Genomic DNA, 25,831 nt, shown 5'->3' on the forward strand with positions numbered 1-25,831 from the left:
TGATGTATGGTTCAAATTGGACTGAAACAACCATACCAACAAGCACTACATCGTAATCGCTGGTCGACAACGTGAAGGGCACGTTTGCGAAAGTCGCAGACACGAAGGCGTTGCTGGACTATGTCTTAGCACCTTCAGGCAAGACGCGTCGGAAGTTAGCACGACACTTACGCGCGCGTGGACACCGCTATCATGTGCACAAAGGTCTGCTGCTTAACAGCGTAATGGATGACGATGCGATTATCACTCTGCGTCCGTCTCCTTGCCGCTCCACACTGCAGACTCGCACCTTGCGTGTCTCCACACGGCACACAATCATCCACAAAGGCGAACCTCTCCTCAAAGATCGCCGAACAATGGATATCTTTCACCGTCTTCTCCTGGGTTCAGCGATGTTTCGCCATTTGCACGTCTTTCACGATCTTCTGGTAATCTTCAGCCGCCACACCAAATCTACAACGTTCACTCTCATAGAACCCGCCCTGACACGCCCTCATATTACACGTCTTCTCCATCTCCGGGGTTTTCCACGACACAGGCGGCTTGAAAATGCTCGTCGTACTCCGTGACAAACCCCATCGTGCATCTGCCTCTGCTCGTTCACCGCCTTCTGATCCTCGCTCTCGTACTGAGCGTAGCTGGTACTCCAATACGTACTGTCCTGCACGATTTCGACGTCTTTTCGTCGTCTAAGTTCCACAAATCAGAGCGTCCTCTCCGAACAACTTCATTGCGTTTGCCACTGGCATCACGTCGTTTGCCGCTTCGTACCGCTGTTGTCGTGTTGACAGGAACAGTCGTTGCTTTAGTAGTCTCTCCTGTCGTCGCGTCATGCCGTCATCCTCGACCACTCTCCTCAACATCGTCATAGCATAGTGATAATGCATTAGACATGGCACATGAGCTATTAAAATCTTTCTTATTGGTCTAATCTTCTTTTTCCATTCAGAAGTTGTCGTAACCTGCAGACTTATATTCACGGGTCCAAACCGCGAATGTACAAGATTCAATGCCTTCGACCCTTTCTGGTGGCCTACACACCCACATTCGGTCACCAGGTTTAAACCTGCGCTTGGTTATTACCTGTCTACAGTAAATTCGCGCTTGCCATCGTTGCTCACGCTTTCGGACTCGTTCTGCACACTCATGAGCTGATTTCATTCCTGTGAGTAGTTGTGTGTAATAGCTCTCCGGCTTCCGACACACTAGTGATTTGTAGGGGCTCTTTCGGTGTTCGCAACGTTTGTCCCATCATCAGTTCATTGGGTGATGGTAGCTGTAGACTGCCCACCTGAGTTGTAAGCATAAATAGCAAAATCTATCCATTTATCCAAATGTTGTTGTTCTTCGGTATGCATGTACACTGACACACGGTCCTTCCAGGCGTGATGAAACGCTCAACTAATTCAACTAACTGCGGTCTGTGAGGGACCGGATTAATCTGCTCGGCATGCAACATTGTCACTAACTGCTCGATCGCTTTTCTTGTCACTTCAGACGCACCGGCCGTCGGAAGTTCTCAAAATGGGTCAAATATCAACACCACGTACTTCATTAGAAACACTGTTGCGTTCTCGGCAGTGCGCTACTGCACCGAAATTGTCACATTGTACCTAGTTACGTGCTCGACCGCTGCAATCAAGTATAGCTGCCATCCATCACTTATTGGTAAGGGTCCTTCAACGCAGTCAAGAGCTCGCCTATTTCCAATATCTCTACCTCGTATACTTCGAAGAGGCAGAGTCATTTCCCGTAGTCGAGCCTTGACGCAACCACACTCTTTGCAACCTAGCACTCAGCGTTGCACTTATTTCTGTAGTCCAGGCCACCAAACAATTTGCGAAAGGCTTGAGTAGGTATGGGGGGCTCTCAGATAGCCCCGCCCACACAGAATGATGGCTCTCTTTGAGCGCCGTAGACCACACTTCAGGTGGAAGTATCACTTGCAGGGAACCCGAAAAATACATTTCTTGAAGATATATTTATATTTTTCCTGTAAATTATTTATTTAGGGTACGTCTGAAAACCTGTTACGTATCTAGCGTAATATTAAGTAGCCGCACACTATTTATTTTCTAGGGCCACGACAACCAACAGGTTTGCTGGTTGGAGTTGAGCCTCTCAGCAACTTGACAAAACCTTTCATCGCTCATTCTGCAATTCGCGAACAACCCTTCCAAGCTACCTCATCAACCACGATGTCTGACGCTCTCGTCACTACCCTACGCTCGACAACTAAGCTCTCGCCAAAGCAAATCCTGGCACTCTATTTCAAGCCCTTCCTCACGAAGGAAGGGGATCCTACTGGCATGCAGATCTGCAAAGCTTGCGGCACGACGAGAAAGAATGCCCCCAAAACGGGGTACACCAACCTGGTGTCCCACGTCCGGTCCGAGCACTGCCGCTTCGAGGCCGAGATGGAAGCCTCCAGCACCGCAGCGACCGAGACTCTGCTTCCGTGGGTGCGCCAAAAGGCGTACAATCGTCATGCGTGGCTTCTGTGGCTCGTCGGTGGAAGCCTACCGTTCTCCTTCGTCGAGATGGAGACGACAAGAAGATAACAATGTCTACTCTTCATAATTTCTTAATTTCTTTTTACTAAGTGCTATTTTGTGTTAGGTACACCAACTTGCCGCCTGTGTGCGAGGAGACCATCACTCACGACATGGAGAATGTTACTAAAGCGGTAGAGCGACGTATGGGTGACGAACTCCCCCAAAAATTCGGCATCGTCCTCGACGGATGGACGCGTGGCAGCGAGCACTACCTCGCAGTGTTTGTGTGCTACGAGCTCATTGGTGTCCGCCAAGCTCCACTGCTATCGATGGCTCCGATCATCAACGGCCCGAATGACAGCCTCAACCCGGAAAGCCATATGGCTGCAGTCTCGGCGGGGGGACCTTCTTTCGGTAAAACCCTCTCAAACGTGATTTTCTCGTAGGCGATAACTATGCGGTAAACAAGCGCCTCGCTCGTCTATTGGGGTTACCGTTGGTCGGGTGTGCGAGCCATCGGCTTAACCTGGCCGTGAAAAGTTTTATCGCTCCCCACGAGGAAGAATTGGAGCAAGTGCAGTACTTAATGAAGCGACTGCGTACAATCACCCAAGCTGCAAAACTTCGGTACGAAATTTTTTATTTCGCTTAAAATTGGTATTGAAAATATTTCCTAATACTGATCGTCAAATTTGATTTGTGATTTTTTGTAGATTGAAGACCCCCTTCATCCCAAATTGCGCCAAGCCACTCGCTGGGGATCAATCTACACGATGCTTCCGCGCTACTTTAAACTTCGCGAGTTCTTCAGTGCTGACGATGAAGAGCTGGCCGTGGAGATGCCGTCCCTGGCTGTAAACCGCAAGCTCAAAACGTTGCTCGAGCAACTAGGTGACGTGCAATCCGTGTCGATGAAGCTGCCGTCCGAGGATTTGAGCCTGCTGGACGCACGGGACTTGCTAAACGGCCTGTTGGAGGTCATGCCGTCGTTCGTTAACTACATGGGTACGCTTACATTTTGTTCTGCGATGTGTTGTCACTCTATGATTACTTTTTTTTTTAATTATGTTTGTAAACCCAAAAGCTGAAGTTGTGCACTCACCCGACTTTGAGTCCGGGTGTCGTTAAGAAGCTAGGTGGTCAAGTCAACTGGCTGAACCGGGTTGAAAAGTCCTCTCTCCTACCTTTTGTTCGCCGAGCTCCCCCACCAGCTCGCGTAGAGGACACGACCAAGGTCGGCCTCGCGGAGCGAATCCTCAAGCGCCGCTAGGTGAACGACGCACCAAGTGCATATATCCTGCTGGAAGCAATCCCGCCAACATCAAATGTGGTGGAGCGGTTGTTTAGCGCGGCACGCCAGGTGCTGCGCTACGAGCGCAACAGGCTTTCGCCTGGAACAGATCTTATTTCTGAAGGTCAACCAGAAGTACTGGGACCTCACTACTGTTGATGCATGCATTTGAGTAGAGATGGATGAAAGTTGCACTAATAAACTACTGTTTTGATGTGCATCTTACAAATATTTATTTTCCTTGATGACATTTACCCCAACACTACCTATTGACAAGTTTCTTAGAAATAGATATAAATGATATTGCCGGGTTCCCTGATCACTTGTTGCCTCTTGGTGTCTCCACCAACACTAATTCGTACTCCATCACAATTCGCATGCCTCGGTCCTCGCCAGCTTCTCGTACTTGCCGCACTAACTTACTACGTCTTTGTGCCACCGTAATCTACACGTCGGTCAACGGTAAGGTAGGTCCATCGTCGCTACACTCTCGTCGTTCTTGACGTACATGTCGTCCTTGCATATTTTTGCCTCGTGGAGCATCAGGTCGCCCTTCAATCCCGTCTTGCACTTGCGGTCGCTCCACTCATAACTGCTCTGATTTTCGCGTCGTTCTGTCCGGCGCCTTCTCCAGTCTCGAACTCGAAGACTTTACTGTGGTTTCGCTTAGCGCGTTGCTCGAAGCACCCAATGCTTCCCTTGCCCTTCGTTCTCCTGTTTTGCATAGTCCGCTCTTACCGTCGTCCTCGTTGCTTCTTGCTTCCGTCGTTCATCGTCTTGGATGCTTCGTACTCATCCACCGATGGCACCCACTCGACACGTCGCCACTTCGTCCACGCTGTATTGACTTCGTCGTCGTAATTGGCGTTGGCGACGCCTTGGCGACTGCTTGGCAACACTTCACGCGTCGTTGCCATCAAACCGTCGACGCTTGGAGACTCGACCACTTCACTCGGGGGGCCTTAGTGCTTCGTCCGGTTCGTTGCTTGGCGTCGCAGTCTCCTTCGTCACCTCCTCTGCATCATTAAAATTCCTTGGCATCCTAGCAAAGCCTGGTGGAGGTGCCTCGCTCAGTGATAAGGTAATGAATTGGCAGTGATTGCTGTGTTTGTTCTTGCTTCTTGTAACACGTTCAGTTTAAGAAAACTTAAACACTGTGATAGGGAAGCTGGCACTTCCTAACGTGTTGGTCGCCGAGTAGATTTAAAAGTGAGGAAAGCTTTGGCAAGTGCTTTCCTCATGCCTACAGTCTTCTACACATTACTCATTCTATAGATTCTTCTCTTCTACGTATTCTACGGACGGTTGTCTAACTCCTGATCGCTCACGGACTCCATGAGCTACTTACGCTAGCTAGGCTAATACACTTGAAGAGCCTAATGAGTGTGGGCAAGGCTTGAGTAACCTCCTCACACTACATTCTTATTGCGTGACAGCATTCGCCTAACTGACGGCACTGGCATACTGTACAGATATACTATGCAAACACCAGTGAACCCGAACGAATAATACCCATTTAAATGTATTCCGATTTTAGTATTTAATAATTAATTTGAGCACACCCAATTTATATCGCACTAAAACCAAATTTCTTTTTTTTTTTTGCTTTTTTTTAGGTTGCTGTGGAGCCATTCGTTTGCTTTTTACCGTTCTAGTGGTAGCCCTGCATTTCCAGACTCCAACCTTCCCCCGTCTACTAAACCAACACCACGTCCTCGCTCTCTCAGCAACAAGCAAGTCTGTGCTCTGCTCTTTTCAAAGGGTACTGACCGCACCTTTAGCTGCAACACGTGCGCTAAAGTCTACAAAAAGGGCAACGGCTACACCAACCTACTCAACCACCTGATACCTGGCAATGAAGGCACGACTGGCTGCCAACGCAGCCATCGTCAACTATCCAAACTTAGAATTTGGCCTCGTTAAGTTGCAGCGGGGAGAGGCGTTGACGGCTGCTGAAAAGGTGGCGTGCTCTCAATTTAGACTGCGTGATGCAGACAAAGCAGGAGAGACTGTGGAAGAGCAACGTGACTCAATTGTGAAAGAGGCATTCAAGCGGCGCAAGGTGGCCAAGCGTGCGGCGTACGAGGATGTTGCTTTCATCCCACCAACCTCCAACGAGTGCGAGCGCTTTTCTCGTCCGTGATACTCGTCTACACAGACCTGAGGAAAAGGATGGAGCCGGAAAAGCTCGAAAAGGTAATGTGCTTGCTTTATAACAAGGAGCTTTGGGACGTCCAGGTAGTTGATGATGTGCGCCGCAGTAATGCTAATTAATGCAATAATTCATTTTTTTCTGCCGCAGCTAGAGATTAATCGATGAATTGCATTATCGGGAACACTGGCAAACACACAGCGCTGGCATACTGTACTGACCTCTATGCAAACACACTGCACTCACATTGCATAGCAGTACAGTACAGTACATCAGCACAGTGGGTCAATACAGATATATTGCTGAACTGGACTGGAAATGCAAGTACTCTTGATGGTTGTAGGAATGTTAGACCAGGTCGCTCACGCAGTACGCGTTTACCGAGAGATTCATCCTTCCTCTTCGGTCAGTACTACTACTAATCCGATGAAGGCTGTCTAGACCCGCACTAGTAAGTACCATGTAAACTTCAACAGTTAGCTTTGTCGTCGTACTCCCCATTTCAATTTCTTGGAAGTCCGCTTGTTTTGTTACAGTGGAAAAAAAAAAATATAAAAACTATAGGGCTGACGAGTCCGACCGTGTTTTGTAAAACTCAAATCAGAATTTGTATTCTAGCTATTGGGTAAATATCAGAATCTTGGTGCGGAAGGTGGTCACTTCAGGTTGCGTCCTGTACCGCCTACTTCATTCCAGTTCCTGCCCTCTTGTTACCATCTCCATGAAGCGCTTGTCTATCGTCGGGTGTGCGTTGCTGCTGTCACCACCGCTCGCAGCCTCCGTATCCTTTCCCGATAATGTAGCGTCCCTCATTGACACATCCGCCGATCCTTGCGAGGATTTCTATCAGTTTTCATGCGGTGGATGGCTCGCAACCCACGAGATCGACGTGGACAAGTCCATAGTAGAATACTCATTCGATATGGCTCAGGACGCGATGGACGAGACCATTTTACAAGCGATCGCCAATGATTCCACCTCGTTGACCGGTGCACTCTTCGCTTCCTGCATGGACATGGACGCACGCAATGCACTCGGAGCGGAACCTCTACAAAGCGGTCTGGAGAGTATTGTGAAGGCGCAGAACAGGCAAGAACTCTTCCGAATAGCTGGACGACTCGCACGCACAGGCGCAGATTTTATCACAAACTTGCAACCACATTCGAGTCTACAGAACTCGAGTAGGAACATACTCTGGGTGTCGCATGCAGATCTGACACTAGACGACGAATACTACGAGAACCCTCAAGTGCTCACTTATGTCGAGACGAATCTGTCGGATTACGCGTCGACGCTACTGAATCTGACAGAGTTTCAATTGGAAACAAATGAGTACGACGACTATGGAGAAGTGGTGTTGAGTGTGGAGAAGCAGCTGATTGAGTTGCAAAACTACGCAGAGTTGGATCCAGTGAGTACAGATATGTACTATTTGTTCGCTTATAAAGAGGCTGCAGTCAACTATCCGCTCGTGTTTGGAGCGTACGCAGAAGGCATGCAACTTCTGGACGATGCCCCAGCACTAACTGAAGATTCGGAAGTTGCGTTACTCAGCATTTCGTACTTTGAAAAAGCTGAGGAGTTGGTGTCACTCCTTTCATTGGACGCACTTAAAGTGTACGTGGCCTTCGCATACATCAACAACTTTGCCAAGTTCTTGAGTGATCCGTTTGTTGCAGCCCACGTTAAATTCTTCCGTGGAGTGATGCTTGGAGCAGAAGCTTCGCTGTCATTAGAGAAAATTTGTGTGGAACATGTAATTGATCTGCTGCCTGTACACGCTGGTGCAGCGTATGTGGCTCATCGTGACGATATGAAGGAGACTGGAGATGCTTTTATCGCAATGCTTGACGAGATCCTCGATGCTATGGCACAAAATATCAAAACGCTGGACTGGCTGGACGAGCAGACACGAACTAGTGCATTGTCGAAGCTAGATACACTTGATGTGATGTATCTGGCGCCTGACGATGAACAGTTAGAGAAAGAAGCGGAAGGACTTGCCAAGCTCGACCCCACTGCATTTTTCGATAATGTAGATTTTATCTACACGGCTCAGTATGTCGCACTGACTTGGGCCATTGGAGCAGATGTGGATCGTGATGAGTGGGGGATGAGTGCTGCATCGGCCAACGCGTACTACTCGCCCTACGCCAACCAGATTGTGTTCCCTGCAGGAATAATGCAGAGTCCATTTTTCGATTCAAAGAGTACCGCAGCTCAGATCTTTGGGTCTTTGGGTGTCGTCGCCGGACATGAAATTACCCACGGGTTTGATACTATGGGTGCAAACTTCGATGCAAAGGGCAACTGGAACGCGTGGTGGACTGAAGTTACGGCCACCGAGTTTGAAACCCGGGCGCAGTGCCTAGTTGACCAATACAGTTCGTTCTACACTGAAGCGGAGGACGGAGTGGAGCTCATCCCTGTGAACGGCATGAAAACTCTGGGCGAGAATATCGCCGATAACGGCGGTCTACATGTGGCCTTCAACGCCTACAGAAACCGCATTTCTGGCTCAAGCAACGGTGGCAATAATACTGACGACGACCAGCTCTTCTTTGTGTCGTATGCGCAGACATGGTGCGGCAAAGAACGCGACGAGATGGCTGTGGACTCGTTCATCACGAACGTACACGCGGTTGGCGATGTGCGTGTGAATGGCGCCGTAATGAACAGCGCTGCGTTTGCTAAAGCTTTTAGCTGCCCCGAAGGAGCCACAATGAACCCAAGCAACAAGTGCGTTGTGTGGTAGATTTATAATACCAATCAAACAATATAAAATGCACTTGAACATTTTTAGCTTTAGAGTTATGGTATTTTTAGGAGCGCTTAATAAAATCTGGTGACATTGTAGTAAAACTTGGAGGTGACGATGACCTCGGACCCCATTGAAGATGAAGATGACCGCGAAAGGCGCCAGAGATATGAGGAGACGGAACGTGAACTACTGGCAGTGTTGGAAGCTGAAAGCTTGGATGAATCTACCCGTAAAAGGAAGCTTGTGGGGCTGTTTGATCGGTTTCGATCGGAATACACACAGCTGAGTGTAAAATTGCGCGAGAATTTGCGACTGCAGCGTCGACTCATGGACAAATGTCTGCAGATGAAGAACGAACTTGTAGTTTGCGCACTCCGGATTAAAACGACGGAGCAAGTGCACGCAGATGAGATCAAAAGCCTCATTTTCTACCGGGACGAATGTGATCACGCGTGGAAGCAAAGTGCACTAAGTCAAGAACGAGAACGTGACGCCATGCGCATTATTGATGACCTCAAGACCAAAGTTGAGGAACTGCAACTGCAGGTCAAAGCTCTGATGGCGAATGGTGCGTCGGCAGCACTATCAACTTGTCGACGTCCGTACAGTGGAGGTCCTCCTGAACTTGTGCCTGTGAGCTCACCCCATCTGCAGCAACCCCATCTATCGTCTCCCATTCTGAATGCTACAGTGTCGCCAACCAAAAGAACGAAATTCCAAGCTAACGGGTCGTCAAGCAGCTTTACGATGCCAACACTGCTCTCGTTTGACGAGTGGAAGACTGCGACGCATGTGTGGTGTCCAGCTACGCCACTGGCACTCGGAGGTTCTTCACGCGCAGCTCCAACACCCACGAAAGATTGCATTCGTACGTCAGAGCGTCACCACGAGATCTCTCGATGTGTTAGTGTGCCTACTTTGAATCCTACTCCTATGGAGCGCGTAAGCTCTCCACAGCAACACCAACGCCAACAGAAAGAACGGTTGAACTATACAGGCAACGTAAGTACAACACGCGCACGAACTGCTCCAGATCTTGCAGTTCCAACACGATCACCACTTCATTCTTTCGAAACAACTCCTACAGCACGACGAGGAGGCACTCCTGCCATCAAACGACGAGCACCTCGGCAACTGCCGCATGTGCAATAGAAAGCTCGGTCATATGGTTCCCTCTAAGAGAGAATGTAGTGCTGCATCTTTAGTTCGGGGCTTACAGCAAGGTTATTGATCGCCAGACAACTTCGTCATCGGCACCATGGATTGAGATTGTCATGGTTGAAGCCATTTTGTGTGCTCACAAGTCGCAGATTCCACGCGCCACATGGATTCCCGTCTATTGTCGTTAGATCGTGACAGCCTCCTGATTTCAATCCTTCCAATCACCAGCGTAGCCACCTTCGGGACCAACAATATCGGTCTCACCTGTCCACCCCGCAGCAGACAAACACTACCGGCAATATTAATAATACTTCACAACTATCTGCAGAATTTAACATCAAACCTCATAGCCAGCCGCCTTAGCACACAGCCATCACCAGCGGCAAGCAGGGTATTCAGCGCAAAACCAGCTGTTCAGACCTGAACGTGCGTGCGTCTGGCACAAGTTCCACACCAGCGATACACAATTTAGTCGATTTTCCACCAATCCTCTTCTGTAGAAAATATTTCAGCCAATCCAATCCTTCGCCGTTATTCACGGTAGAGGACCAAAGGAACGCACGAACAAATCCGTCGCAACGTCGCTCTCGAGCATTCCCGCATCTGTCTGCCAACGAGAGCGCCATGTACGGGGGGAACTCGCCCATCGGGGAGAACGCGGGCGAGCGCACGCACTCGAACGTATGGAAGGACACGTCGGAGGAGGAGATTTACGGCAGCTACCTGGGTCCAGGCGACGCCGGTAGTGACGTGCCCATGATGCGCCCCACGATGGCGGCTCGTCCTAGCACAGCCATTCACCAGGATATCGCTGTGGGCCAATTGGACGACACGGGCGCGGCTGGCGGAGGCGCTGCCAAGACGTACACGGGCCGTAAGGTCGTGTGGCCTGGCGCGCTTTTCTTGCTAGTGATCACGGCTGGAGCACTCGGTCTCATCACGTACTTTGGCGTGGAGGAATACAATAGCGCACAGACGCAGCAGTCACTGACCGAGTCAGTTACTGAGGTGGACAGGGAGAGGAAGGTCACGAGCGTTAAGAGCTGTTTGCTGCCGGATTACTCCACGGCGGACGGCAAGATCTACGCCACCGACAGCAACACTGGAGAGAAGGAACAGCTCGTGTTTACTGGTATCAATTGGAGTGGAATGGAGAACGCGGAAGGCGTGCCTCACGGTCTCGCCACCAAACAGAGTTATCTGGACGATATCGCCGCTAATCTGTCGGACAACGGCTTCAACGCCGTCCGTCTGCCACTTAACGCGCAGATGATCATCGACAACTCGGCGCCGAACACAAAACTCTTCGTCAACAGTCTGGACACAGATCTCAATGTGGATACATACATCGACATGATCAAGAAGGTCGTTCAAGGTCTCGGGAAGCAGCAGATCGGCGTGCTGCTCGACATCCACAAGATCGACCCCAACTTCACGGACGACACGTCCGAGCACTTGTGGTTCACGGACGATTACCCCATTGCCACCATCTACAAGATGTTCGAGACTCTGGCCACCGAACTGTGCAGTGATCTCGAGTACAACATCATCGGCATTGACCTCAAGAACGAACCTGTGGGTGGCTGCTGGCCCGCAGACGATACCGACGAATACTGCGACTCGGACGTCAATTGGCCGCGTGCCGTCGAGACTATCGGCAACAAGATCCTCGCTATCTGCCCCAACTGGCTCATTGTGGCCGAGGGCAACTACGCGACCAACACAGTGGCCGAGATCAACGGCGCCAACGTGACGTATAACGACTGGTACGGCGCCAGTCTACAGAACGCCAGTGTGAACCCAATCGCACTTAAGACGGACGGCAAGCTTGTGTTCGCCCCCCATTTCTATTCACCCAGTGTGTACCCATCTTCGTATTTCTTCAAGAAGCAATCTTCGAGTGGGGACACCGTATCTGTAACTGAATACCCTAACACGACGGAGGGCAATGTGCTGCTGAAGGCCGCTGTGACGGCTGTGCTGGACAATGCCTTCGGTAATGCCGTGACGGAGGTCGGTGTGCCCACGTTCTACGGTGAATTCGGTGGTATCTACGGCTCTGCGGAGCTGCTGGCGGGTCTTACGAGTACTCGTGTGATTGAGATGCTCATTGAGTACGCTAACGATATGAACATGACGGGCGGCTTCGCGTGGGCTATCAATCCTGATGGATCTTATGACTTTAACGACGAGTACAAGCCTGACGATCCGTGGCAATACGGTCTCTACACGAGCTCGTCGTGGGATGCGTACCACACGGACTTTGCCACTGGCTTGCAGAACTTGAAGGGTAGTGGCTCGTTCCCGTGTTTCTCGAAGACCACAACAGTGACGTCCTCAGGTTCCGGAAGTACAAGCGCCACCATTACGACGGACTCAACGACCAGCGACTCATCAAGCTCAACGGCCGCGACTACCGCGACTTCTACGGCTGCGTCTACCGCGGCTTCAGGCTCCGCTGCTGCCACGACTGCCACGACTGCGACGACGACTACGACGGCGTCTTCGGCTGCGACAGCGACTGCGATTTAAAGGGGATCGGCGGAATTGGCCTGGAGTTTGGTGGCTTAGCCGCCTCCTTGTGTAATATGCATCCGGCCACGCAGTTTTTGCCTCTAACTGCCTCGTTTTCTGTAATGGCGAGGTTTGCATAGATTCTTCATTTTTCGTCTTTAATTCTCCCTAAAAAAACGTAAAATGCTCGATAAACGCAAGAGATTCAGCGGTGTTAACCTTATCGGAACGAATGCAATAGGTCTCTTGGGTAAGAGTAGCAGACAAGTGGGTCCTTCAAGCCGTCTTAATCTTCTTCTGCTGTCGCTCCTGCTCAGCGCAAGCCCGCTTGATTGCAGCGTTCTTGGAGAGCAGCTCGTAGTATTTGCTCCGGTAATTTTGCAGTTTACTGGCGTTGCGTGATTGGTCTTGTTGCCGAGTCAAGTTGATCTTATCCGAGGCCGCCTTAGACTCCTTCAATGTGCGCTCGTACTGCGCGTTAATGCCGTCCAGAACGGCAGCACGCACCTTCGCCAGCTTGGTACCGTAGCCCTGCTGCAGCTCCAAATTCACCACCCTACAGAAGCAGTAGAGACAATATTAGCGTTCTACCTCATACAACCTTTTTTTGTTGAGAGACGTAGCATTTTCTACCTATTTCTCTGGTGTTCTACGGCCACTTGGAGCTGCTTGACAGCACTCTCCCAGGACTCCAGACTCTGTACGTGCTTGCCCGTAGGCTCCTTGACCTGGTACCGGTTCATATCGATGGCATCCAAAGGTACGTTGGCCGCCACACGCTTGAACTCGGTCTGCAGTCGCGCTCTACCGCCGAAAGTGGGTGTGTAAGACGGCAAATAGGCCAGATACTTGTCCTGCGGCGGGGAAAACGTCGCCATCTCCGCACGGATCTGCGCCTGTACCTGCTGCTGACTCGCGGGTGAGTTGTACTCGGTGTCCACGTAGCCCAGCAAGTCGATGAGCGCGCGGCTCTCGGCCAACAGCGGACTCGACGGGAGCGCCATCGTATCGACTGTCAGATAATGACTCAATTGATGCAACATGTCACTAAAGAGAGGGATATTTGAAAAATATGGCAATGAAGTTGCCCTTTCGAATACTTCACCCTGCTGCACGATTCCTCCATAACACAGTTTGATCAGGTGGTTATCAGATAATCTGCCTGTCGGAATGATAGCCTAGTGGCGTTAGTACGCGCAGTGAGGCTCGGCCGCGAAGCAGAGTTTTGCAAGACTGAAAATGGCCTATTGTCAAGTTTGGTTGAACACTGCCTGAACGAAGCTAGTTTCGAGACTCTCCGTCACTCGTCGCTGGCATGCCAGCTGAAGTAATTTTTGTACTAACGTTAATATGAAGCGTTGTGCATTACCATCTCGGTTTTGGCGTGGATTGTGCTGAACCAACAGTCACACATCCTAGCCGGAGCCGTGGCAATTCTAGACTGCCTTCATCATGAACGCGGACATCGACTAGCTGAGAAGCTGTGCACACATTGGACAGTGCTAACATGTCGACACCTAGGTTTAATAAATAGATGATCTGTATGTTGGTGGTTTTTATTCCTCCAGGCTTGACTTTGGCCAGCAGGATAAGTGTCCACCAGTAGCAGAGCAGTGAAGAGGTTGCTCCATAAGGATGCATAGGGGAGAAGAGGCCGAATACCTTCATCACCTTGTGGGTAATTGATCATGGATCCCGCGATCCCGGTGTTACTTTCCCATTGGGAAGAACGCTAGCACTGGGGGCGACAAACTCCCCCGATTCCTGTCGATAAAAGTCGCCCCAATAGAGGACCCCCATCAATCCCCCGCCCTCTTCAGCCGCATCACCGCCTTCCGTATCGCACAGGACGTCGACATACGCTGTAGGTCCACCGCGTAGGACCACCGTCAGTCTTCGTGCATACAAACCGCAAATCAAAATGATCAGTGGACATCCATTCCCTCAATACTCGATATCACATACATAAGATCCTTTCAATTCGAATCCATCGTAATTGAAAGGGTCTCTAGCGTGTGGCTCACATCGGAGTTGAGTATGCTGGCGAGACAAGTGACCCGCGTGAACGGCCTGTTGCGCCGGCAGTCGACGCAGTCGCTGCGCTCCCTGGCGACGGCGGACAAGTCCAAGGCCGCTAAACCTGCTGCGCCCAAATTCCGCAAGAAAAAGACGTTCCAGTTCTCTGGTGAGGACGTGGAGAAGACGACGCCTCTGGAGGAGTTCGAGTACCCGTCGTACTGGGATGAGGACTACCCCGCAGACTTTGACAACGAGATGAAGCACGAGGTGGAGAAGCTGCAGATTTTCGCCGACTTTACGCCGTACCTGGACCTGTCGTGGCAGACGCAGATCCACCCGCTGTTCGACGGCGAGGCGATTAAGATGACGCTCAACTGCCCGCTCGAGGACTTCGACGAGCGGCTCTTCGTGGACGACAAGACCACGTACGACACGAAGGTGGTGATGGAGGTGCCTATGACGTGCTTCAAGGGCCTTAACAAGGAGGCCAAGGACATTGTCGCGCAGCTCGCAGGCCCGCGTTACAACGCCAACAAGAAGATGATCAAGATCTCCGAGGACCGCTACAACAAGCGCGTGCACAACCACAAGCGGATCTGCGATATCCTGCGCGACCTCACGCAAACTGCACTCGAACTCAGCGGCCAGGCCTCAGAGGAGGCCACCAAGAAGGCTAAGAAGGAGTAGGTAGGCCCGCTTGTCTAGCTGAAGAGCATCTGAAACACTAGGAATGGTACATGTACGGTGTTAAGTGCTCGAAGCTAACACGTTAGATATCTCTTTGCTGCTTGGTCAGATAATGATACATAGATGATAATGGGGAGGTTGGTAGACGCAGCAAAACACAAACAGGTAATTCGATTCTCGAGGTGCTTAATGGAGGGGGAGTATGATGCCTTGACGGTAGTCCGGAGTGGTCGTCGTCTTCTACTAAGCTCCCGTGCGTCCCAGGTATGTCTAAGATCCCGCTGCTGGGCTACCTAACGCTTACGCCTCACTGTCCTGACTTCTGCGCTCTCTTTGCCTTATCGGACTAAATCCTGCACACGTAAGAACTGGACTGCGTCACATAGCGCACCCATCGCTTGTACGTGTAGTTGGGATGACGCGCGTGCTCCGGGATACGCAGATAGCGCACCTGCAGACTCGAGGTATTGTACATGGGGATCTCAAAGTTCATGCTCACAGGGCCGATCTCACGCCGCACGTGTGGACTGGGCTGGCCCAGCGTGATCTTGGCTCGCAGCGTGAGTTCTGTTCCTCCCGTGAAGCGCTTGATGGCCCAACGCACCTGGTTCTCGTTCTCGCGATACTCTGCCAATTGCCCTGCTGCGCTCTTGCCAATATCACAGGACACTGCCACAGTGGACTGTGGCACGGGGAAGCGGATAATGACGTTCGCGCCGTAGTTGTTCTCGGGCATATCGGCGCGGATCTTGAGCACCATCTCGATCTTAGTAGGGGACAGTTCCTCCACGAACGGGAAGATACGGAAAGGGGCACGGAAGTCACCGGTAATACGGTAGTTGATGACGGTAAACTCTCCGTCCGGAGGCTGGAAGATCAGCACACGGTCGCGCTCGAACTCGTCCAGCTGCACGCAGTCGTGGAAATTGCAGTCGTCCAGCACCACCTGTCCGTATTGTCTGGCTCCAGTATTGCCGATAACCAGGTCTTCATTAAGTGCGAGTCGCAATTCTGGGTTGCCAGACAAGTAGCTCTTGAGTTGGATGCGTCCTTCGATAGAAGCATTGAGCATCTGTCCGCCCGAGGAGAAGACGACGTTGAGTCGCTCCAGGATGTCACAGAAGAGCTCGTTCTCGTCCTGTTTCTTGGAGCTCTGTCCAGCTGTAGCCACAGGCTTCTTGACGGCGCTAGCAGCCTTGATATTGGAGCTGCGGTTCATGAATTTAGAGCCTGCCTTGGGCTTGGACAGCACAGCGTCGCCTACAAGGATAGCCTCGTTGTGTACGTGCACCTTGAGGCCCTCCGTACTCGTGTCCTGAGCGAAGCCATAGTCCAGTGTCTCGTCCAGTAGCTCGTAGCAAAGAATAAAGTTCTTACGCAGCGTCTCCTCACTCAACACGCCGCAATAGTCTTTGAACACGCGGCACAGACGCGTAAGCAGCTCCAGGATGTAGCTGGGACTCACATTGTAGCGTGTGGTGGCTACAAAGTACAGTCCGTTCTTCTTAACGAACAGATAATTGACGCCGTCCACGTTGAACGTTGGGGGAGCGTCTCCCTTCTCCCAGAATTTGACTTTGCGGAAGAAAATCTCGGCCGAGTTGCTCTCTACGTCGCCTCGGAAGTCGCTGAAGATGATGGTGTCGCCCCGCGTCGACAGGATGTAGAACTGCGAGATGGACGACGACATGGCTATTGCGCCTGGTGGTGAGCTAGCCGCGCTTCGGAGGTGCCACGTCAAAGGCTCAGTCTGTGTTGGTCGAGGGAGGATAAAGGACGAAGATCGAGCGCACGACAGGACGGATATAAGAACTGTGAACATTTGTAAGCGCGGTAAGATCCCTCTATATGAACAAATTTGGAATGATCGGTGACGATAGCTAGTTTAGAAATTTTATGTACTGTTTGTGACATGTTGCTTTGATTCTGGCGACAATCAAATTCTAAAAGCAAACCCACTTTAGATCCTCGAACTCGGACATGATGCACGATCCAGCATCGAAAGTGCTCTTATTGACATCACGTCTTGCTTGCTTGCCGTGTGGGTGTGGATGAGGCGCTCTTGAACTGACGAGTTTTGTCACTAGCATATCTATGCCAACGAACAACCAAAACCATTTCTTTCATCGATACTTGATTGGGGATTGCTACTCTGCCTGGGTTTGCAGCTTCGAGGTTTCATTTCGCAGTAGTAGGAACCGTGGTGATCGTCATCGTAAGAAAAAAGTATCGCCATCATTACCCAGGTATATTTCATGAAGACACTTACAATCAGTGTTGTTCACGCCAGCATTCATTTTTTAAAAGGATGCAGTTCGTGCATCACAGTGCCGGTGCATAGTGAGATAATTGCACAGCGAAATAACGCGTGGGCGGTATTCCTCCCCCCAGTATATAAGCTCCAGCTAGGATCGTCACCATAAATCGAAGCCAGATCCAGCATGTTTGTTGCTTCACGATCCAATTTGTACCAAATGCCTCATTCCCATACTCCTATGTCTCCATTGAATCTTTCTTCAGTCCTAAATCTCTCAATTGTTTACTTATCGTCCCCCCAATAATCATCCTGAACCCGGGTCCCTCAACCCAACCCGTCGCTTCCAAAAATCAAAAAGCGAAAAGCGACTACTGGACTCGAAGAACCCTCCGCCATGCCCAGCAGCGAGGACTCGCGAGCATCGAGCCACAACACGTGGACGCTGGACGAGTTCGCCGATCTGGTGACGGCCTGGGAGCTGGCGACGTCCCGACCACGCGACGCTAACGCGCAGACCCTGCACGACGCCGTGTTTAAGCACTTTGTGGCTCTACGGGGCGGTTCCACACGACGTAACAAGGCGGCGCTCACCAGTAAACGCAGCGCACTCAAATTCTCCTACCTCTACATTCGAGACTTTGACAATGAGCAGAAATTGAAGAAACTACCAACATTTTTCGAGTTGCCATTCTCCAAACGGACGGAAATTCTGAGTAGCTGGAAGAAAATCAACTCGAGTCTAGTAGAGATCACCCACGTGATGTTCCAAGGACTAGGAAGGATCGTAAGCAAAGGAGGAGACGACGAGCCTGTGTTACCTATTAGAAAACGCCAAAAAGAGCTGCAAGAAGCCACAACCACGACCAGAATGGAGACCAGACCAACGCGAGCTTCTGCGGCTTCGAACGCCAGTTCTACGCCAAGTCCTACGAGTTCAAAGACTAAAAAGAAACACCCGGCAACGGCTCGGTCAACGAGCAACCCGTGGTCCTCTGAAGAGATGAAGCAACTGGTTAAAGCCTGGGGGATAGCAGCGCAGATAGTTTGTGATAGTAATTCGGGGGAACCGATGTCCATTGTGCACGAGATGTTCCGACAGTTTGAGATCTTGCAAGATGGCAAGAACGTACGCAACTTATCGGGCCTAGCAACACGACGTAGAGTGCTGAAGCAGTCGTACTCTAGGATTTCGGCCTTTGACAAGATCCAGGAGATGAATGGAGAGCCGAAATTCACGGCTTTACCCGTGGCAACAAGACAGAGCTTGATGCGGTCGTGGAAGAACGCCAACTTGTTGGATTTGTCGGCGGAAATGTACGCGGACTTGCACCATATCATCGCGCTGGACACCCGAGCGGTGGCTCTGGAAGATATGCGTCGTGCGAAAGCCACAGGGTCTAATGTATCGAGCTCAATGACTGGAAGAGCTGGGAGGAAACCAGGGAGACCGTCGAAGAAGCAGAAAACGATGCGGGATGACGATGATGAAGTGGCCAGCAATTTCTCGTCGCAACCACCGAGTGTTGCTGATAGTGAAGAGGAGAAAGCGGTGATTCCCATGATGGTAATTCAAAGCAAAGAGGAGAAGGCGTCTAGAGTTTACGACACAGAAAACCGAACTGACGCTACTAATTTGTCAGTGAGCGATGATCGGAACGCAACGATAGCTCCAAAGCCAAGTGTCGCCGCAACAAGCCAGATTATTCCTCGACAAGGCACTGAAAGGAGTTCACTACCCACCGTTAACCAAGATCATAACACTGTACAACCGATTGCTGCAGCTCCTGCTTCTGTCCAAGCTGACAAGATGATCCCTGATAACGCTTCTACCCAAGACCGCGTCCAGCAGAAGACGCTGGCACCAAAGCTTGTTCCTAGTCCGATTGAAGCTGTTCTATCAAGCAGCAATCCGATAGCGACACTGGATGACGACGCTCCTAAGACTCCAGGCCGATGGGGGAAACGGAAGCGCAAGGTGCATCCGGACGGCCCCAATGGCCATTTGTGGGAGAACAAGGAGCTCCAGCTCCTGATCAACGCGTGGGAGAAAGCAGCCATTCTCGTGTGTAACAGCAATCCGTCAGAGCGACTGTCCCTCAACAGAGAGATGTACCGTGAGTTCGTGGAGATGCAGGGTGGCTACTCCGTACGGAACAGCACAGCCCTTGCAGCACGACGCAGTTCTCTCAAGTTTTCGTACGCTCATATTCGCGCGTTCAATGAGTCCCAGAAGGCCAAAGGTGAGCCTTCTTTTCACGAAATTCCAGATGATACACGCATGAATTTACTGCGGTCATGGAAGAACCGCAATTCGGTGGACCTGACGAAGGAAATGTACGACGGATTGGGGCGTATCCTCGCTATGGACGAGAAACTGGCTCAAGTTCGCAGCATGCGTCCGCCTCCTCATGCTAAACCCAAGAAAACAGCCAAGAGCGCGAAAGAAACGACCGATTCCAAGTCTTCTGATCCGAATCACGCATCTAAAACAGCCAAATGGGCCACAGAGGAGACGTCGGACTTGATAAAGGCGTGCGCAGACGTCATGAATGTCCCGACCGACAAGGAATTGTCACAAACTGACCGTGAATCGTTGATTTTTGACGCTTTCGTGGTCCGTCGAGAGAATGCTGGAGACACGGACACGCCTATTCGACGCGATCTGCGGTCAATGGCGCAACAATGGAGGTATATCCTGGCTTCGTACTCGTATATCAAGGCGTGCAACGACAGTCGCTCGGAAGATGAGAGTCCGTCTTGGTTCGAGATGTCCCCCGTGCAGAAGCGAGCCTACCAGCAGTGTACCAACGTCCCGTTAAAGTTTGTGGATCTGGACGAAGATATGTTCGCTCTGGTCACCAAAACTTCCTTCATGGGTGTACCCACGCCAACGGAGCCGTCTCCTGCTGTTAAAGCTCCCGCCGAAGGGATCTCGTTGCGTCCGCGATCAACGCGAAAGCGAACGGAGGCGTTCTGGTCGTCCGATTCCGAGTCGTCCGTGTCTGAAGTCCCGACGCCAGAGGGTCAAAGTGGCAGCACTAAAGACCCCACGTTTACGGCGGGCAAGAAGCGCAACAATTGGCCTGCAGAGGAGATCTGGAACCTGATCCAAGCGTGGGAAGAAGCGTCGGAAATGACCAAGAGCACCAAGTTGACGGCTGCTATCCACGAAGCCTACGCTCTGTTCATGAAGCGAGAGGGTTCAGCTAACAGGAATCGCACGCTGAACAGTGTACGCAACAAAATGATCGCGTTGAACGCGTCTTATGGCAACATCGCGGCGTTCATCGCTGAGCGTGGCGACAGTTCGTGGTTCAAGATGACGCCAGAAGAGCGACTGGTTGAGATCCGGAGCTGGGGGAACAAGACGGTGATCGATCTTAACGAAGAAATGTTCAACTCTATGACGCGGATCTTGGACAGGAAGGCGAGCGGAGCTGACGACAAAGCTGCGAAGCGTAAGCATGGGAAACTAGCGAAGAACGATACAAAGGAGCAGAGCCATGTCGGTCAGAAACCTGACAAGTATGTGGCTGCGAATTGGAGCAAAGAAGAGCTGCTTAAACTCGGTGAAGCGTGTGGGGAGTTACTGGAAGGAAGACGCAGTCGTCGCTATGTGTTCGAAGAGGAGAAGGATCGATTCTTCCGGAAATATGAAGAGCTGGGCGGTACGAACTCTCTGGTTGCAGCTGTGGGCCTAGCGAGGTTCGTTCTGGACTCGTACGAGTTCATTTACTTCTACGACCAAAAGGCAGCGGAGACCAAGTGCTTGTCTTGGTTTGAGCTGGACTTGGAAGACCGGGATGAGATCACGAACAGAGTGAGCAAGTCGTATCGCAGCTTCAACGGGCTAACCACTGTGGACGAACAGATCTACGACGTGATTGACAAGATCGATGCCAAGTTACGGGTCAAACTGGGAGAGACGAAGAAGAAGACGTACAAGCCTCCGAACGATGCGTCATCTTCTCGATACGTCGACATTGAGGCTGTTGTGGAACGCTGCACTTACAAGAAGAAGAACCACTCAGTGTCGAAGAAGGCTGACGTTGCTGTACATGAGGACGAGGATGAAGAAGACTCGGAATCCTCTGAAGACGAGGCTTCAGACAGCGACTCGAGTGCTCCAGTCGTGATCTCTCGTTCAGTTCCGCCTCGAGTTCGTCGTGATTCACACGCGAGTGCCTCGACACGGACGTCTCGTAAGCGCTCAAGAGCTGAAGACGTCGAAGGTTCGTCGACCTTGTACCTCACAGAGATCATTCAACAGCAGAACAGCAAACTGGAAGAAGCCGTCAAGCGGTTTCGGAAGGAAAGCGCCGTAGCTCGTAAGGAACACCACGAGTTCTTGCTACGGAAGATCCAGGACAGCTTCCCCGTCGACACTGGCCATGGTTCCTTTTTGGAGCGAGTGGCTGAGCGACAAGGAGAGATGTTGGCTGATCTCTTCCAGGCACTGCGCTGGCAATGCGACGCGGAGAAGAAGAAAGACGAAGAAGTGTTGCGGCAGTTGTTCGGACGGGCGTAAGCAGGTACACGAGCTAGCGTTTCATACATTATGCTGAGCTATTGAGTCGTGTAGAAGACGGCCCCGCACGTTGTGTGTGTCTGGACTTGTGTTCTGTTCCGCCCAGGTAACTGACGTCCAGGGATTGCAACTGGACCGACGCTGGTGCTAACGATACAGCCGCCTATCTGGAGCTCTTGGAAGACGTCGGTGAAGATCTCACTGACCTGGTTCGCGTGAACTGAATCGTCGACGTCATTCAACGCCCCTGCAACTGTAAAGGCTCCGAATGCACGCTCGGTAAGGCCTGACTTAGTGCGTTCAAGCGCCTCTGTTAGTGCCTGAGACGTCCGTGTCGACTGGTGGGAAGCGAGAACTCCATAGTCTCCTTCCTGCCAGCAAAGGCCGGGTAGAGCCATCAGCCGGTCCTGCAGCCAGAAGACGAACTCTAATCGATCGATACGGGCTGTAGTTAGAGTGTCCTCGTTAGAGTTAAAGTCGACAAGGCGTTCGAGCGGTGCGCTATCTGAACACGAGAAGATGTTTAGCGTCCTGCCTTCTTGTTCAATAGCGAGCCTTTCGGACGGATCGATGAGGTCCAGGACGTGTTGCGAGCCTTCTGACGTCGAGACGAGATCGTACGTCACCACTTGACTCAGTTCTTCAGCTACACTCGCACGTTCGCATTGAACCACGGGCGTGATCGGGTAATAGCCGCTAGAGGAGAAGCTTCTGACGCCGACGTTTCCGTGGAGACGAAGTAGCATCGTCGAGGGGAAAACTACTTGACGTGGGCGACGTAGTGGCTTGCCTCCTCTCTTCTTACGTGCTCGGTCTTGGTTGACTGGTGCTTTGTAGGTCGCAAGGGGGACACAACGATCAATAAGCGGTGATACAGCACCAATGACTGTAGCCGTGGGATACCATTCATCCAGAACGTGTACGAGTTGATCCGCACTCTGGTCGTTCACTCCGAATAGCATAAAAGACGGCGCATCTTTCCCTTCCAATGCAGTAAACGGGTTGTCGAGCTCCACTCCTCGTTTACATCTTCTCAGCTCCTTTCTGTCGAACTCAGCGTTCTCCAACGTCGTCTCCGGTAAATGAGCAACTGAAATGGACAGCGTCACGGCGCTAGAACTTCCTTCTTCCTCCACTTCGTCCTCTCTTGTCCCCAGCACTGCGTTTAGTGTGAACATCATCACAAGTCTACACGCTGGAGGTAGCAGTCTCGCCTCTTCAATAGCAGCAACAACTTCTTCCCAATACCCACCACTATGCCACGGACTGGGGTCTATACTAGCAGCAATGAGCAGCACCAAGTCCGGTGCGAAGCGCGTGTCGGCCCATTTCAAGTGGTTGGCTCGCAGCAGTTCGAGACTCTCGAGGCCATTGACGGACGGACCTAAAACCGTGGATCGCCACTCCGGATGAAGCTTCTTCGCTTCATTAACTACGCGTCTCCACTCGCAACAGACGCTCAGCATTGCGCTGGTGTCTCGCCATGTCAGAAATGGTACGAGTTGAGTCCAGAGATCGGATGGTAGAGTGGTCGCTTGACTTTGAGCTTTAACACCATTGCGAGTACGAGCAGTTGGCCGCTGCCGACTGCGGGACGTTGAAGCTTTAGACTTTGCCGAGCTGCGTAGAGGAGTCTTAGAGCGATGGCGTCCACGGCGCGACTGGTTGTCCACCATGATGCTATTGCGATGTGAGACTTGTAAGTGGTACAGAGTACCATCTGCTAACGCTGGACAAGGAAGGTCTCAGCTAAGACATCATGGTCCATGGAGAGTCACCACTGGAGATCTCTACGTTACTACGCATTAGGCATGGGATAGCACACGAAAGAGCATTTCTGAGGACGCTTTGTTCTGGACGCGATATACATTACACAGTGCGGAAGAACGCGAATGACTTTAGTTTCTTAAGAGACCGACAAGAGCAAAGGGAACGTCCACATGATAACATCGCCACATCGGTACGATGCTGACGAAGAACAAGAAAGCCTAGAAACGTCGGTACATGTACCAGAAAAAATGATAAACCGTGCCTGAAGTGCAAGTATCGAGTCAGAATCATCCGCCACCGACTTGATGACAGCTCCATGATCGACGCGTGCAATTGCGAATGTCGAATGCACATCAACGGGAAAGCAAATGGAGATGAAGAGGATGCAGGTTTTCATCTGGTGGGAATATTTCGATGGTAGAGCGCTAGAATCGCAGCACATATCGATAGGATACGGTCATCTCTGTCAGAGCGGAACTCGAGAGGGTCACACGGTCGTCGCATCGGACGCTTGCTTGTCTGGCTTGCCCGACGAGCTTCAACGTGTAGGCGATGGCGACGATGGCCTGCCGCCAGCATCGATGGCTAAACGACGAAGATAAATGAGATGATCATTTATCTTCTAGATGATCTATAGAGCGCACTTGACAGCTCCATGACAGCACCAACTTCTCGAAAACAGGCTGGAGCGTTGCAAACCGGCATAGATAGTGCTTGCTGAGGCGTATCCAGGCGACAATGGACGTTTCATTGACGTTGCGTCCGCTCCGTCAGCACCTGCCTTAGCAGAACCTTTGGCGAAGAGCTCACCTCCCACAGCTCTTGGCACTGTCGATTTCGCGTCCTCGACCACCAAGCTCCACCTCAAACCATGTCAGGCTTCACCGATGTCAAGATGTTCGCTGTGAGCGCAACAGTGCTTTATCTCAAGTTCCTAGCCTGCACTATGATCCAAGGTCGCAAGGCCTTCGCTGCCGGCACGCGTATGCCTGAAGACAGCCAGCTACCGCAGGCCAAGAACGCCCCGAAGCAGGGATTCGCAGACCTCACCGACGACGCTATCCGGACTGCCGCGGAGGAAGAAATGCGCTGGAAACGGATCATCCAGAACGACCTCGAGTCCATGCCCATGGCCTACGTCGTATTCTGGAGCGCGATCTGCATGGGCGTGACCGGTGGCATCACCAAGACGTTGATCTTTGTCTACACCGTAGCGCGCGTCGGCCACACCATCGTGTACGCCCAGAGCTTGCCTCGCGCGCGAATGATCTGCTGGATGGTAGGCATGGGTTGTGTTGTTATCGCTGCAGTGAGCAGCGTCCTAGCCGCCGTGTTTTAAGTTAAATCCTACGAATATCAATGCCGAACTGTGGTTTCCATCTTGTCGCCCGTCAAGGAGTATAACAATAACTAGGCCAGGTTGAAGCTTATCTACCGGAAGTCGAGCAAGCAGACAGCAAGTGCAAAAACCCGAAGCGCGTCGAGGTCAGGCATGTCGATCAGGCGGCATGAACGCCCCAGCTCTACGCTTGTTTGATGCATCTTCAGTGAAGATTCTTCCCATACACTGAAGCCTTCCACTGCAGTCATTCTCCAATTTTCCACGCGTCAATAAGAACAATGCTGGATGCTATCACCGACGTGCAGACCTTCGGTCTGACCGCTTCTATTCTCTACGTCAAGTTCCTTGCCACGTCCATGATGCAGGCTCGTAAGTCGTTCGCGGCCAACACGCGCATGACTGAGGACAAGCAGCTCGTGTGTGCCATGGGTTTGTCGATAACATGGACGAGAAGCAGCTCAAGGTCGCGCTGGACAACGAGACCCGCTGGCGGCGCATCGTGCAGAACGATCTCGAGTCCATTCCGCTGGCCTTCTTGGTCTTCTGGGGTGCTATCCAGAACGGCGTCAGCCCGGATCTCACCAAGACGCTCATGATCGTGTACACCGCTGCTCGCTTCGGCCACACTATCGCCTACGGATCGGGTGCAGCCAAGTCTCGCATGGCCTGCTGGATGTCCGGCACCGCTTGCATCCTCACGGCTGCCGCTAACATCGCCATGAACGTTTTCGCGTAAGAAGACGCAAGTATTCTGCTAGGAACTATCTGTAACCATCGGTAATCAACATTGTTGATAACACACAAAGCTCTTCTGTCGGTTGCGTCGCCTTGAACGGCACCCCTTGGTGTAACTT

The 25,831-nt window shown here is 51.5% G+C and overlaps 12 protein-coding genes across 12 annotated transcripts; 7 read left to right on the plus strand and 5 right to left on the minus strand.

Moving 5' to 3' along the window:
• Window positions 1-386: 386 nt before the first annotated feature.
• Window positions 387-869, minus strand: PPTG_24444 (hypothetical protein; the record flags this gene model as incomplete). The annotated part of the gene is made up of 2 exons (XM_008917196.1): window positions 387-689; window positions 753-869. 2 exons carry the CDS (start codon window positions 867-869, stop codon window positions 387-389), a joined length of 420 nt encoding a protein of 139 aa, XP_008915444.1.
• Window positions 870-6,551: 5,682 nt separating this feature from the next.
• On the plus strand, window positions 6,552-8,791 carry PPTG_18763 (hypothetical protein). Its single transcript, XM_008917157.1, has one exon. The coding sequence runs from the start codon at window positions 6,660-6,662 to the stop codon at window positions 8,691-8,693; it is 2,034 nt and encodes a 677-aa protein (XP_008915405.1). The 5' UTR covers window positions 6,552-6,659; the 3' UTR covers window positions 8,694-8,791.
• Window positions 8,792-8,813: 22 nt separating this feature from the next.
• On the plus strand, window positions 8,814-9,851 carry PPTG_18764 (hypothetical protein; the record flags this gene model as incomplete). Its single annotated transcript, XM_008917158.1, has 1 exon — window positions 8,814-9,851. One exon carries the CDS (start codon window positions 8,814-8,816, stop codon window positions 9,849-9,851), a length of 1,038 nt encoding a protein of 345 aa, XP_008915406.1.
• Window positions 9,852-10,275: 424 nt separating this feature from the next.
• On the plus strand, window positions 10,276-12,737 carry PPTG_18765 (hypothetical protein). Its single transcript, XM_008917159.1, has one exon. It carries the CDS (start codon window positions 10,485-10,487, stop codon window positions 12,390-12,392), a length of 1,908 nt encoding a protein of 635 aa, XP_008915407.1. The 5' UTR covers window positions 10,276-10,484; the 3' UTR covers window positions 12,393-12,737.
• PPTG_18766 (hypothetical protein) lies at window positions 12,470-13,439 on the minus strand. The gene is made up of 2 exons (XM_008917160.1): window positions 13,008-13,439; window positions 12,470-12,930 (listed from the first exon to the last, which is right to left on the minus strand). Exons 1-2 carry the CDS (start codon window positions 13,415-13,417, stop codon window positions 12,651-12,653), a joined length of 690 nt encoding a protein of 229 aa, XP_008915408.1. The 5' UTR covers window positions 13,418-13,439; the 3' UTR covers window positions 12,470-12,650.
• A 162-nt stretch (window positions 13,440-13,601) lies between these two features.
• Window positions 13,602-14,312, minus strand: PPTG_24445 (hypothetical protein). The gene has a single exon (XM_008917197.1). It carries the CDS (start codon window positions 14,040-14,042, stop codon window positions 13,740-13,742), a length of 303 nt encoding a protein of 100 aa, XP_008915445.1. The 5' UTR covers window positions 14,043-14,312; the 3' UTR covers window positions 13,602-13,739.
• A 5-nt stretch (window positions 14,313-14,317) lies between these two features.
• PPTG_18767 (hypothetical protein) lies at window positions 14,318-15,288 on the plus strand. The gene has a single exon (XM_008917161.1). The coding sequence runs from the start codon at window positions 14,412-14,414 to the stop codon at window positions 15,078-15,080; it is 669 nt and encodes a 222-aa protein (XP_008915409.1). The 5' UTR covers window positions 14,318-14,411; the 3' UTR covers window positions 15,081-15,288.
• Window positions 15,073-16,929, minus strand: PPTG_18768 (hypothetical protein). The gene has a single exon (XM_008917162.1). The coding sequence runs from the start codon at window positions 16,900-16,902 to the stop codon at window positions 15,427-15,429; it is 1,476 nt and encodes a 491-aa protein (XP_008915410.1). The 5' UTR covers window positions 16,903-16,929; the 3' UTR covers window positions 15,073-15,426.
• An 802-nt stretch (window positions 16,930-17,731) lies between these two features.
• PPTG_18769 (hypothetical protein) lies at window positions 17,732-21,865 on the plus strand (the record flags this gene model as incomplete). Its single annotated transcript, XM_008917163.1, has 1 exon — window positions 17,732-21,865. One exon carries the CDS (start codon window positions 17,732-17,734, stop codon window positions 21,863-21,865), a length of 4,134 nt encoding a protein of 1,377 aa, XP_008915411.1.
• PPTG_18770 (hypothetical protein) lies at window positions 20,412-23,569 on the minus strand. Its single transcript, XM_008917164.1, has one exon. It carries the CDS (start codon window positions 23,539-23,541, stop codon window positions 21,904-21,906), a length of 1,638 nt encoding a protein of 545 aa, XP_008915412.1. The 5' UTR covers window positions 23,542-23,569; the 3' UTR covers window positions 20,412-21,903.
• A 937-nt stretch (window positions 23,570-24,506) lies between these two features.
• Window positions 24,507-24,974, plus strand: PPTG_18771 (hypothetical protein; the record flags this gene model as incomplete). The annotated part of the gene is made up of 1 exon (XM_008917165.1): window positions 24,507-24,974. One exon carries the CDS (start codon window positions 24,507-24,509, stop codon window positions 24,972-24,974), a length of 468 nt encoding a protein of 155 aa, XP_008915413.1.
• An 18-nt stretch (window positions 24,975-24,992) lies between these two features.
• On the plus strand, window positions 24,993-25,781 carry PPTG_18772 (hypothetical protein). The gene has a single exon (XM_008917166.1). The coding sequence runs from the start codon at window positions 25,256-25,258 to the stop codon at window positions 25,571-25,573; it is 318 nt and encodes a 105-aa protein (XP_008915414.1). The 5' UTR covers window positions 24,993-25,255; the 3' UTR covers window positions 25,574-25,781.
• Window positions 25,782-25,831: the final 50 nt, after the last annotated feature.

Source organism: Phytophthora parasitica (assembly GCF_000247585.1).
Source record: "Phytophthora parasitica INRA-310 unplaced genomic scaffold supercont2.95, whole genome shotgun sequence".
Lineage (NCBI taxonomy): Eukaryota > Oomycota > Peronosporomycetes > Peronosporales > Peronosporaceae > Phytophthora > Phytophthora nicotianae.

What these genes read in the sequence shown, in the direction of transcription:
- PPTG_18763 (XM_008917157.1), top strand. Translation starts at nt 6,660, where the DNA reads ATGAAGCGCTTGTCTATCGTCGGGTGTGCGTTGCTGCTGTCACCACCG.
- PPTG_18765 (XM_008917159.1), top strand. Translation starts at nt 10,485, where the DNA reads ATGTACGGGGGGAACTCGCCCATCGGGGAGAACGCGGGCGAGCGCACG.
- PPTG_18766 (XM_008917160.1), bottom strand. Translation starts at nt 13,417, where the DNA reads ATGTTGCATCAATTGAGTCATTATCTGACAGTCGATACGATGGCGCTC. An exon ending in GTAGAACACCAGAGAAATAG is followed by an intron (nt 12,931 to 13,007) that starts GTAGAAAATGCT and finishes CTGCTTCTGTAG; the next exon opens with GGTGGTGAATTTGGAGCTGC.
- PPTG_24445 (XM_008917197.1), bottom strand. Translation starts at nt 14,042, where the DNA reads ATGAAGGTATTCGGCCTCTTCTCCCCTATGCATCCTTATGGAGCAACC.
- PPTG_18767 (XM_008917161.1), top strand. Translation starts at nt 14,412, where the DNA reads ATGCTGGCGAGACAAGTGACCCGCGTGAACGGCCTGTTGCGCCGGCAG.
- PPTG_18768 (XM_008917162.1), bottom strand. Translation starts at nt 16,902, where the DNA reads ATGTTCACAGTTCTTATATCCGTCCTGTCGTGCGCTCGATCTTCGTCC.
- PPTG_18770 (XM_008917164.1), bottom strand. Translation starts at nt 23,541, where the DNA reads ATGGTGGACAACCAGTCGCGCCGTGGACGCCATCGCTCTAAGACTCCT.
- PPTG_18772 (XM_008917166.1), top strand. Translation starts at nt 25,256, where the DNA reads ATGCTGGATGCTATCACCGACGTGCAGACCTTCGGTCTGACCGCTTCT.